Source organism: Paramecium tetraurelia, assembly GCF_000141845.1.
Source record: "Paramecium tetraurelia macronuclear, complete genome".
Classification (NCBI taxonomy): Eukaryota; Ciliophora; class Oligohymenophorea; order Peniculida; family Parameciidae; genus Paramecium; species Paramecium tetraurelia.
This window is the reverse complement of record NC_006058.1, coordinates 470,208-483,578: the sequence shown is the minus strand read 5'-3', so window position 1 is coordinate 483,578 and position 13,371 is coordinate 470,208. Positions and strand designations below refer to the sequence as shown.

The 13,371-nt window shown below is 28.0% G+C and overlaps 5 protein-coding genes across 5 annotated transcripts; 1 reads left to right on the top strand and 4 right to left on the bottom strand. All coding sequences in view use genetic code 6, as the record gives it.

Moving 5' to 3' along the window:
* Window positions 1-466: 466 nt before the first annotated feature.
* PTMB.219b (hypothetical protein) lies at window positions 467-1,062 on the bottom strand. The annotated part of the gene is made up of 3 exons (XM_001347008.1): window positions 467-601; window positions 627-930; window positions 956-1,062. 3 exons carry the CDS (start codon window positions 1,060-1,062, stop codon window positions 467-469), a joined length of 546 nt encoding a protein of 181 aa, XP_001347044.1.
* A 52-nt stretch (window positions 1,063-1,114) lies between these two features.
* PTMB.219 (hypothetical protein) lies at window positions 1,115-2,116 on the bottom strand. Its single annotated transcript, XM_001347007.1, has 1 exon — window positions 1,115-2,116. The coding sequence occupies one exon, from the start codon at window positions 2,114-2,116 to the stop codon at window positions 1,115-1,117; it is 1,002 nt and encodes a 333-aa protein (XP_001347043.1).
* Window positions 2,117-2,219: 103 nt separating this feature from the next.
* On the top strand, window positions 2,220-2,759 carry PTMB.218c (hypothetical protein). The annotated part of the gene is made up of 1 exon (XM_001347006.1): window positions 2,220-2,759. One exon carries the CDS (start codon window positions 2,220-2,222, stop codon window positions 2,757-2,759), a length of 540 nt encoding a protein of 179 aa, XP_001347042.1.
* A 30-nt stretch (window positions 2,760-2,789) lies between these two features.
* On the bottom strand, window positions 2,790-3,649 carry PTMB.217 (hypothetical protein). Its single annotated transcript, XM_001347005.1, has 2 exons — window positions 2,790-3,266; window positions 3,290-3,649. The coding sequence occupies 2 exons, from the start codon at window positions 3,647-3,649 to the stop codon at window positions 2,790-2,792; spliced, it is 837 nt and encodes a 278-aa protein (XP_001347041.1).
* Window positions 3,650-4,205: 556 nt separating this feature from the next.
* PTMB.216 (hypothetical protein) lies at window positions 4,206-13,095 on the bottom strand. The annotated part of the gene is made up of 2 exons (XM_001347004.1): window positions 4,206-7,324; window positions 7,350-13,095. The coding sequence occupies 2 exons, from the start codon at window positions 13,093-13,095 to the stop codon at window positions 4,206-4,208; spliced, it is 8,865 nt and encodes a 2,954-aa protein (XP_001347040.1).
* Between the last annotated feature and the right edge of the window lie 276 nt (window positions 13,096-13,371).

Here is a 13,371-nt window from a genome sequence, read left to right as displayed (position 1 = left end):
AAACAATTCAATTTTCAAATATTTGTTAATCTCAATTCTATTTATGTCCTTTTCATTATTCAAAATGTTGATAAGCAATATACTAAGTATTTCTGGGATTTATAGATTTTCTTGAGTATATTTTATATTTATCTATAAGAATTGTATTTCAACAACCCTTACATCAATATTCAAATAACCTTAGTAAATAATCATCTCTTACTATAATTATTCAAAATTTTAAATAGTTTGATGTTAAAAAGAATTATTAACATTAATAATTACTATTTTATTCCAAATACAAAAAATTATTATTATAACAAAACATAAATTAAGCTAAAGTAGAAATTTCTGTCAACCATAAAATTATCACATTAAATAATTTGTTTTTGATATAATTATATAGAGATCTAAGATTAAAATGCAAAGCAATATCAATTATATGTAAAGAATTTCAATTGGAATTATGTTATTTTAATATGACATATCATTTCATGTTATTAGCAGCCAATTATTATTCTGCTGATTTAAGCAATGTTTTTCCTTAGACATTATCTTATTTAATTACAAAGTTATCTTTTCCTGTGTTAGAGTTGATAAAATTAATTTCTTATTGAGTAAACTAAAGTAATTAATTTATAATTTACAGGTATTCCAATATCTTGCAATTAATTCAAGCAATTCAGAGTTTCTTTCACATATTAAGCTTAATTTATTCTTTAAAGTGTATAGTCTTAATCTAATTTCTTTATCTTTTCTCTTATTGAAGTGCCTTATGATGATGACATGAGATGTTTGATTTCTTCAGAGTTAAAAGAATTCTTGATTGCTGCTCGTAATTCTTCTTATTATTGTTATAGTGCATTCTTCAATGTTAGATCGCCCTATTCTATTTCTTATAATTTGGTTTGGAAAATCTCTAACTCCTATAATGTGTCATTTTTCATTTGTCTATAATGTATACGATGGAGCATACTTATATTCTTCAGGATCCAATTCATTTTTATATTCCTCCAGATCTTTAAGTTGTTCAAGCAGTCTTTTTAATTGTTATTCAATGTTTTCTAATATCTTTTTATCCATTTGTTTATAGAATATTAATCTTAATATTTAATATATTGTATTAATTCATAATTCATTTTTAAGGTTCCAAAGAAATTGATCTCTAATCTAATTGTTCATCAATTAATTGATTTTCTTCAGGATCCACCATTTCTCCAGGTTCTCTCTCATCATTAGACTATTGTTATTGAGGTTCCTATTATGAAGTAGAATCTAACTGTTGTTAGACTTCCTAAGATTCCTATAGTATGATATGATTCTTCATTTCGCTCTCTTATTATTCGCATTGATTTTTATCTGATAATGCAGTGGGTTGATTTAAAATAGTTTTTTTGCTATCAGACTGAGTAAAGTTGATGATGGCATTTTTATTTTATTGAATAGGAGGATCCTGTTATTTTTATTCTTCAGCATGAACATAGCTAGGCTGTTTGTTAGTATCAGTATATTTGGGATTGCGAAGCAGGATCTACTTAATCAATTATGCTCTTTCTACATTATCTTTTCCAGGAGCATAGAATTTGATATCTGCGTTATTTTCATGACCTACTATACAATTCTCTAAAAAGTTCATAAAGAGCAATGGAGCAGCCAATTTGAATTGATCGTATTAGTAGAAATCTGAAATAGGGACTACTCCATCTGCTCTGGGTTTCCATTTGACTTCAAAGACGCAGTCCTCATTTGTTAACATCAAATGTACACTGTCTATTTCATCGCATTTTTGAGGGTAGGAACTACAAAATTTTTAAGCCATTTCCTTTTATTTGTTTAAGAGAAGTTCTTCAGAATAACTGGGATGTTTGAGACTTTATTAGACTTACTACATGACAGGTAATTGTTGTGCTACATTTTTAAGATTTTTTTATTTTTGCTCTTAATATGATTATTAATTCTAAAGGAATTCTTCTAAAATTGAGCGTCGAACATTTTGTTCATATTCCCAAGTGGTTTAATCAGTTCCTTTCCATTTCATTAAATACTAGATTTGATTGTTTATTAGTCTTTTTTTGAGAATCCTTTCTGGAGATCGAGGAGTTATTAATTAATAATCCTATTATTTAGTGGGGCGCATAATAATTAATATTAATTGAATTGATTTGAAGCCACTAAAATTTAAATCCTAAAAGTGCCAAAAATTCGCATCCAATTCACAAAATAAACAATGCTATTATATAATGTAATATAAAAAGAATTACCCTAATATATAATTTGATCTTTCAATTGATTAATTTAGACTGACAGATGACGAGATAATACTGACTACAAACCTGACTAAGAGGCCTAAATATTAGATAAAAAATATTTAATAAACAGCCAATTGCATTTCTCAAGTCGTGAAGGAAAATGAAATCAAGAAAAGACCCCAAATAGAGATTCAAAAAGAATTGTGCACACCCAAAAGACCACTCAATCAGCACTTAAGAAATTACGATTCCCTGTTGTTCCCATTCATAACTACGAAACAAAGCCATCTGCCTAATTTTCTAGAGTTATCTAAACTAATTAAATTAACTGAAACTCCAAGAATTTCAAATAATATCAAACTTAGATCTAGGAGTACTGATTAACGAATCACTTTTCATAAGAGTTCTTCGATTAAAAAGCTGTAAACTGATGTTAAAAATATTGAAGAACAATTTCAAGAAACCAGGAATTTAATTAAGAGATTTAACAGAATCAAAAGAAAACAAGTCAGATTCGATGTTTCTACTTGATTATTATTTTAAGGAAAAATAATTACTATTTCATGCATTATTTTCAGCATTCTCTTCTTTCATCTTTTCAATCAGTAAATTCCATTCCTCCAATTATTTGGGATCCGGCTATTTCTAATGCTCTATCATCTTGAAACATTCATCCTTCGGCTTCGTCTGCTACTACTATTAATGCAATTGCTATAATTTCTATTATTTCCTCTCCTGCTTCTCCTGATCTGGAGATATTCCCAGATCCCCCAATCTATTAGCTTTCTTAGATCCACCTACTTTCTTACGATTCTGATGTAATTTCATATACTCTTCCAATGCCTTTCTCTCCCTTATATAGGTTAATTCCTATTATTTTCTTATTTTACAAAACTCTTGTAATTAATGTGTGTTCATCCACTGTCTTGTAATTATCTTTCTCTTATTCAACCCTTTGTCATCTAGGGGCTCCACCTAAACATTCTGATCCAAATCAAATATGTATTGCTTGTTATTTACATACATTATAAGGAGAGGCTTCAATTATTAATTATTTTTACTTCTCCCTTGACCATCAAGTCTTCCAATTAATTTTGTATCACTTTTTCATATTGAATCCACGTCTGCCCATTGTAGTAGGACCACTTGCCTTGCTATATTTTAATTTGCCTTGACACTATGGAGGATTCTCTCCTAATTTTATAATAACTAATTTAATGATGCATGACCATGTGATCATAGTCAACTATAAACTACATGTCCTTGAAAATGATCTGGAACTCTCCTTGATTGCAGTAATGAAGCATATTCTCCAGGAGATTGCACCTTCTCCAATCAAATATTTTCCATTTCCCATCTTCATCCAGGTAAAACCAATCAACATCATGATGTGGGGGTGGGAATGTGCTGATGGTCGGCATTTGCTGGGGCCTATATAAATAAATAAATAATTGTGTTTGTAATAATACATATCAATAAGTGAAGGTGTAAATGTATATTAAGGCTATAAAAATAAGTATTATAAAAATATACTTGGAAATCTATATAGCGTATAATATATAAATATAAACTTACATAATGGCTGCACTATTTGAGGAACATTAAATTAGTACATACTAATTTCTTCGTTCAATTATTTAATAAATAATTATATGAATTTTAATAAATGTCATACATACATTAATTACCATTGTAATAATATGAACTCTTAAGGGGGAGAGACACATTTTCAATATCTAAGATCAAATTTAAAATTTATGAATTTTATATATGCTCGATAAACAATACTTCAATTTTTCATTCATTCCTACTTGCTCTCTACGACAGCCTTAAAACTAATTACACTGGGCTATTTTGAAAAATATCTATTCTGTCTCAACAGTCTACCAGTATTACGATTAGAACTTGATAATGGGTCAGTAATTATTGTCTATTCATCCTTCCTCGTTGTCAACTTAGGCATATACAAATCACATGTCATAGAACTAGTTTAATCACTAATAAATACGATTTAAATTCGATTATCTATTGGGCTTAATTGATTAAATAAAGTCTAACCATCTTGAATCGGTCTTTAATCAGTTTCTTCCTTAGCGAATTCTTAATGAATATTCTCTTTAAAGTCCTATTCTTGTTGATTATATGAGGGAACTTTAGATAAATGATTGTCTTGATCTCATCGATAGTTTTTTCCATTTTATCAAAATAAGCATATACCAATTTCTATAGCATGTTTGCAACAAACAAAAAGTTTAAGACTGCTAAGATTGTATAAAATGGCAACACAACCTCAATTATGTCAAAAGATTATGCTGTATAGATTGAAGATGCTAAGACTATAGAAATAGAACAGATAGACGTGGATAAGAAGTCGATTTTATTCAACGGAGCAGATTGATAAGGCTTGTACTTAGTGCTTAAATGGCTGTAGATATAGAGAATCAAGAAAACTAAAGAAGCCTTTACGGCAACATAATCAGAATAGTATAGTAGGACCAAAATGATTATTTCTTTCTACAGGATTTTCAAGGTTTCCCAGTAATACGTTTCCAATTTGTATTCGTTGTATAAATAACCCCACATCTTCCTTACCTTCATCGAATTCAACTATTTCCTATTATAGTACACAACGAACCAAAATAAAAAGGGTATAAACAACCCTAAAATGAAAAGACTTGGTATAACAAAACTGATTAACCAAATAGTGTGTTGATATGTATTATACAAATAAGATACATTGCCTGACACCCAAAATTCATTAGAGATCTTTCTATAAGACAGCAATCCGATTAATCCACTGACTATGTTTGGGAATAAGTAAATGTAAATGTAAATAAATGTTGTTGTCATAAACGTTATCTAAAACTTGCCTTTCTTTAAGAATAAAAGCATTATATAAATCGAAAAAAAGAGCATTATATATATTCCGATCGTTAAGAGACTAAAAATAATTCTAAAGTATAGTATTGGAACGATTTCAATTGAGTCAGCTAAAAAACAATCCAATGAAAATGCCATGGAATCCATTGGATTGCCAACTCCACTAACTACTAAAGATATCCCAGAAGGTATCGACAGTTGGAATGAAGTTATTGAACTGATAATCTAAAGATAGTTAGTAAAAACTTTCAATAGAACAGACGTCGATGTTGGTTGGGTTATCATGTAATTCCGTAATGATTTAAGTTTCAACTGAAAGATAAACTCTTCAATCATCTGAACTGTGCTAGTAACTGAAATGAATAGAGATAATAAAGTCCATAAGACAACTAAAACTATATTGATAATGTTTTTTGCCACTTGCTCACAACCACTACAACCATATGCTTAGCTTATAGAGAAGTAACCTTAGCCTCGAATGTTATACAAATCACACTATTCACATAAAGCTCCAATGTGTCCTAATCCACAGGAAGGATTCCCAGCAAACCATCCTCCCTAACAATTTTATTGTTAATGATAACAGAGTTCTACGACATTGCTGTAGTAATATGCTCTCCAATATCCTGATCTTAATTCAATCATTGCTGGCTTAATTGATTTCATTTTCTATTCATTTTTGAATTAACAAGCTTAGGCGTTTTCTTAAACTGAGTATTAATTTTGAGTTATATCACATTAAACACAACCTCCTGAAGTAGAATTTAAATATTCTCCTAATTGACACTTGAAAGTACGCAAATGCAATAATAATATATAATTATCTAGAGTGTAATTGAGTTCGTATGGAGAATAGTTATTAAAAACAGGAATCTTAATTGCCTTACATATAAAAGCTAATTAAAGTGAATATTATTGTTCTTGTAAAGGGTTGAAGTATACAGTCAGATTATCTAAGTTGTAATCTTAGGTTTAATCATTAAACTTCACTTAAGTATATGATAGTGATTAAGCAGAGATATTCTCCAAGATGTTCTAAATTTTCTCTTATATGTTACTTGTATTCACAACTGAAGGGTTTATGGTACATTCTGTGCCATTTAGATTTTTCATTTGCTCAAATTATATATTCAACGGAATGAGTCTAAATGAGAAATTATAGTCGATGTAAGAATTACTCTAAGCATCGAAATGTTTGTAATCATAGATTTTAAGACCTGATGGTACTAAGATTTAATCAGTTTTTTCTTCGGCACCCAAATAATAATAGGGCTAGACCTCAACTTCATCAATCTATGTAGTTTGATTCTTAAATAGCAGCTTGTTTTTTAATAAATTTAATCCATCCAACGAAAGGCTCAGATACATAGGCACTGATGCAAGGTTATCTGCATATTTCGTCCCTAAATTTTCCTTTATGTACACATTCCCTTTTGTAAGTTCTTGAATTGTTTCTCCATTTTAATATAATCCACCTCCAATTTAAGCTTTATTCTATATAAGCTAACTATCAAGAATCAATATATGATTTTGCTCTTCTGAGTAATAATATATAGCCCCTCCTGTCTCTCTAGCCTGATTATTATTGAATAAGCATTTTTCGATTAACATATTCAAATCAATAAAAAAGCAGGCCCCACCATAATCGGCTATATTATTTATAAATAAACTATTGCTAATTTTTAATTGGATTTGTTTGTTTTAAATATTTTTAATTTTTTCAACTGAATTTTAGAGGATACGATTTTATTGATTCTCGTTAAGATTGAAATTAGAGTTTTGTAAAAATGATAAACAACCAATTACACCACATGTATTATTAATCAGACTTACATTCTTCAATCTTAAATTCATAGAATTCACTTTCACATCCTATACAGTGAATACTCCAAAGTAGCAGTTAGAACATTCGATATTAGAAATTAATAAATTCTCTATTAGTAATTCTTGTTCGTTATCAATACTTTTTATCTCAATTAAACTCATGTTATAATTGGCTTCTTCAAAAATCAATTTTTTATTGCAGATTAATTGATTGGTTAAATTGTACTTTTTTAATTCGACCAAAGGGTTCTAAACAATATCAGATAAATCATCAAAACATAGTAAATCTTTTGTCGCCACTATTTCCACCTCCTGGCAATCTTCGATTTGGGTTTGATATTGTTGTAGTTTTTGCAACTTAAAATCTTAAAGTAATATCTTGCCCATAAAACCTATAAAACATATATTTAATATTACCTTCTCTTAAGGAGATTCTTAGAATTGGAGATAGATAGTAAGTACTGTTCAAAATTTCTATATTATTTAAGTTTATGAGATATCCATTATATATCTCCAAAATGGTGGCTATGTGAAATTAAATAAATGAACAGTTGACCATTGTAAAATTACAATATTGAACATACATAGTGGGATTTTCTCTTTGAAATGGCTTAACATCTTAAGAAGATATATCTTATAATTAGGATATGTAGTAGTTGAATGCATTTTCACTATTAATTATAAGGGAGTTTGAAATTTTAAAGTTTGAATACACAGAGTTTTATCTACTTGGCGAAAAAGTAAGTATGGAATTTTAGATTGAGAAGGATTCCTATATGGTTAAGTTATCTAGATTAATTTCATTTTTCAGAAATGAAGGTTCTATGTACAAAAGTCCTGCCTGTGTTCTGGAAGAAGTAAGTTAGAATATTGAATCATGAATATTAAGATTGAATCTGCTTTTTGAAGAGTCAATATAAAAGCAACCTCCAACTGATATTTAATATCCATTAATTGTAGTTGAAGTATTTATAAATTTTGAATTGCTTATTTCTATTGAACCTTGTTGAGTTGTGATTATATAAAATGCTCCTCCATTTAAGGCCAAAGACTATTCAACTTGAATTTACTCTAGTAACGCAGAATTTATTAAAAGGTAGCCATTTCCACCAGATGATAACACCTGAAAGTTAAGCATAATGTTGGAAGAAATTTCAGTATCTGTTTTGGAGACAAATAAGTACTTCTCGAAAATAGTGGGGTTTAGTTAATTTTATTTAGTAAAGACACTATTTGAAATGTTAAGATAATTTGCCTTAATGAAGAGATTTGAATCAGTAGAATTGGAAATTATATTTTGATCAAAAAAGCAATTTGATATAATTACTTCACTTGATTGGGCATAGATGACTAAAGTTGAGGATGAAAATAATTAATAATCTTGGAAATATTCATTCAAGAAGTTTTAAGTAAAGTTTGTATTTACAATGTTGATATTCATTAGTTGCTCTGTTTTAATGTATATAATTGAAGTAAATTTATTTTATTATGTTACTATCAACATGTTATCAAAAAACTTTGAATTTTTTATAACTATGCTATTTTCTACCTAATCATCAAATTAATTTTAACTTGCAAATAAGAAAAATGAATTATCAAAAATAACGGATTAAAATATAACTACATTATCCAATTCCACTTGATTGAAGGAACTTAGGTAAAAAACAAAGTATATGTCTAAGTATAAAAATTGTTCAATGCATTTATAAGAGGAATGCAATGTCTTTGTAATGTATTGAGGACTCTGCTAAATGATGATATTTGAAAATTTCAAAACTTTACTTTGAAAAATCGCAATTTCTGGATATCCTAAGCCTCTAAGTATTTCCACTTTATCCAAAATACATACTTAACACTCTAAGTAGATCAAGGATTGATCATTTGTCAATGACTTAATTGAATTGACTCCTTTTAAAATATTATAATATTGATTGTTCTTTAAGGTTAAACCTTCAATTATGAGTGAGTTATTTGAGATTTGATTCTAAAATATAGCAATAAAACATTAAGAATTATGGTAAATGTTTTCAATAAAACTTGCATTTTTAATCCTAATAGATTCAGCATTTTTTAAAGCTTGAGTTGCCTTTGATGAAGTGCCTTTATTAGTAATTAAGTAGCCTGTATTTATGATTATATTAATAGCTAAAAAGTCTTCGATATTAATTATGTTGGATAGTAAGAAGGAGGACGAATCTAAAAAAATAATGTTTTTTAAAGTTAAATTTTTGATGGAACATGAGCCAGAACCCATAAGATTCAAAAGTTAAGAAGCATTCATCAATGTGATATTTTGGAAATAAAGATTCTCAAGAGTGATGTATCCTACATGATATTGCAATAAGAATGAAGTATAAATAAATTAGGATCCTGCTCTAAAAGTTAGATTAGAAGCATAAACATTGGAAATTGATATTTGATAATCAGGACTGAATTTTAACGATTCAAAACAAAAGATACTTGATTTAGTAAAGTTAGAGTTGATGAAAACTAAATTTTGAGCATGGAATTTAGGATTTTTAGTACTTTATAAAGGCTGAAAGTCTATTAACTTAGAATCTGTCAAATTTAAATCTAAGAATGTAACATTATCAAACAAGATATTCAAAGAGTTATTGCTCATTATCGTGTAAGAAGTTAATCTAAAACTATTAGCACATAGTATTTAGGAATCAATCAATTTAAAAGTGACTGGAAAGAATTCATTAAGTATACTAATTTTACAATAAATATTGTATAGACTTGTTGAAGGATGACTTAAGGTTGATGTTGCTAATATACCAACATTTTAAAAATGGACTTCATCAAAATTCATAACATTATAATTTGATTAAGTAAGCAGGAATGTTAGTTCTTCACCTATGAGTTTAATTCTGGCTGTTTTTATAGTAAATACTTATGAAGAAAAGGGATTCTTAATCTTGACTGATTAAGCCTCCCATTAAAAACACGGACCAGGATATTTAGGGAGAATTTTGAGTAAATTAACAAAATTGACTTCTATAATTGATTACTCATTGAGGAAGTCATAAATATAATCTTCTAATTCAACACCATAAACAGTAAATTAATAGTATGTCTTATATAATTATCGATAATTTTAACGTTCCTCTTTGAAGAAATCGTAATACATGTAAGATGAATCACAATAAACAAATTGAGTAAAGGTTAAGGTCTTGATGCATTTATCATACTTCTAACATTTATAAGGTGTTTTAAAGAATGGGTGAAAATTAATTTCATTTTTGTATTAGATATTGTACTTTATATCTTCATCGGATTGTTATATCTCCTGATCAAAACTGTAACATAAATTAGTGTATTTCGAGTCATTTGTAATAAAAGGGTTTAAGTAGCTTATTTATGAAACATCTCTTGATTCACAGGCTTTACAAAATACAACGCATTCTTGACATACAGTCAAATCCTTTTAATTTGTACTTCTCTATTTATTATATAAAGCATTATTGCATTAAAAACATCGAGGTGATTAGGGTTAAGTGGTTGAAGAATAATAGTCATTTATAATTTAACAATTACTGCAGTCTTATCCACAATTCTTAAAGCACTCGTTCTAATATAAAAAACTATCAGAAAAACAACTAGTGCATACAATTTCAAAATTTTTGGTATTAAAATTTAGACCATATTATTCGAAATAATGGTCTTCATTAGAATTTACAAAGTATTTATAAAATGCTTTAATATCCCATTTCCAAAAATCCTCATGATTTTTGTTCTATTATTGACAAGTCTTGCAAGTGAGAGGACATTATTTACATTGCCCAGTTGTGATAGATGAATAATATCCATCACTACACTTTATGCAAAAACCATCAGTATTAATGTAATTGAGAATGCATTATTCACAAAAGGATATTGTAAGACATTCTGTTTATTATATTCCCACTAGAGGAGTTAGACTTTTAATACAAATAGACTTACCAAAATCTTTAGTAATGATGCCAAAAGAACATTTAACATCATTATTAAGCTATTCTTCGCATTAATTAGTTTGAAAGTTGAAGTACATATTCTAATTACATTAGGCACAACCAATTTTAATTAACTCTTATTGAATATTTTCCATGAAGGGTTCATAATCTAGAGTTGTGTAGTACTTGTCATCTGATTAATAATATTAGAAACAATATTAGCAATCTTTGATATTGCAAATTGCACAATTTAATTTATCAAATGAGATAAAGTAACCTTGATTATTTATACAATAAAGACATTTTGATTATATGCACTTTGCACAATATTAACCACAATCATAACATTATTATTCAGACCAATATTAGTTGCTTAAACAATCAGTCTCAAACATGCAAATCTCTTTATTGTTTTCAAGCATACAATTATGACATAATCCGCATTTTTAACAATTACCATCTTTTCTCAATGTATACCCAATAAAACAGACTTAACAACTAGAATCAATTAGACATCCTGAACATCCCTCCATACATTTTTTACATTTTCCATTTTAGTCTCTGTAATAACCAAACTTGCAACCATATGTATATTCTCCTTAAATTAATTTAAGTTAACTCTTCCCGAATTCATCTTAAACTATTTTGAATACTTCTTATTGCTAAGCTCCTCTAATTACTTTTTGATAGATAAATTATTTTGATTTATCCAAAACTTTAAAATCATAACTGCAAATTAACGCAGATGAAAAAATTTCAGGAGCAAGTACGCAATCTCCGCATTCTATAGATTCATCTAATATTTCAAAGTTCAATCTCGGACACATAAGACATTCATTGCCAGCCAAAAAATAACCATAATCACATTAAATGTTATCCTCATTACAAGTGAAATATCCAACTTTATCGCACTTTCTCTCATACTCATCAATTACCAAATTCCCCATTGTTTCTTCCAGAGCTTTATAATCACAAATTAATTTACTTTAACAGGTTTCTCTATCTGCTACTTCAACGTATCCATATGCACATTGACATCGTTTTTATTCTTCAGAATATAATCTATGACTCTCACTGTTGCAACTTAAACAATTTGAGGATGAAATACCATCACAAGTCTTACATGAAAAGTGACATTTTATTTTAAACTATACATCTACTGGATAACAATAGATAGAGAATGACCAGTCACTTAAAAATCCAGAAAACTAATTAGAAACAAAGTCATCACCACCTATAAAGTAATAAAATTTGCTATTTGTAAAATGATTGATCTATTTATTCCATTTCCATTGTTATTTCTAATTTAGAAATGCAAAGTACATCGTAAACAATGGCTATCCATTATTAGTTTTGGTTCCTACCTCATACTAAAAATAGTGCCAATATATTATTGCCTCACTATATTGTTTACCCATTATAGTTATTTTATCTAGATCATCATGGTAATAAGTTTCCTCGATTATTGGAAATTTATAACTATTTAGAGACACCGTAAATCCATTCTGATCTTAAATGATGTTTTGATGATAAACGATATATATCAAACGATCTCCATACTACTTATCATTAAAATATTAATATCGAGTTGTCACTCTTAATAACACTGTATCCAATTATTAAATTGACTCAATCTTATTTAACTTTACCCAACCTTGTATCACATATCCTACTTTGTGTAGTTCATTTGATAATGTCTATCCTGATACAATCTTATTCTTTTTGAATTCCTGATTATAACCTACCAGGGACTATTGTCCTTCTATACAAAATTAAAACAATGGACAGTCTGTATTATATTATTCCAAATTAGTAAATATATCACTAAAAAATGTAATGAATATAGATCCCAGCTTCCCAGGAAAATTTTTATATTTTACAACTTCAGACCCTTCAATGTTCTAAAAGGTTCCAAAATTTCTTTAGAAAGTCTTCTTCCCATATGAAATTGAACCAATATGTTACTTAGAAAATATCACTTTTGTTCTTGAATTAAAGAGATAAATAATTATTTATTTGGATGCTTAATCAACATAATAGTATAATAAGTGCCAATCGCCTTCAAGATTTGAAGTATCTAATAGTTACTCAAATACATAAGATTGAGTTTACAACTAAAATACTCCTTTTAATTTAATTTGTTCCAAATCTGCATCTATATCTAAATAAAATATTATTGAGTATTCAGTAGATTCAGCGTTTTCCACAATATATAGGAGATAATTCATTTATTTAATAACAAATGATTAAGATGCTAAATATTTAGATCAATTTCATACTCAAAGACTCAGAATTTGGTAAATAATTAAACCAAAAACCAATTCCTAATTTTTCCAAAAACTAAAACATTGATGTATCAACAGGGACCCATTATATGTTGGAATCAAAAATGTAATTCCAGTAATTAGAATTTTCATAATAGGGACAGTATGCAAATATTTATCTATCATATGGTACAGCTTTACTTCAATAGTACTAAACAATTGATTAGAGTCAAAATCATA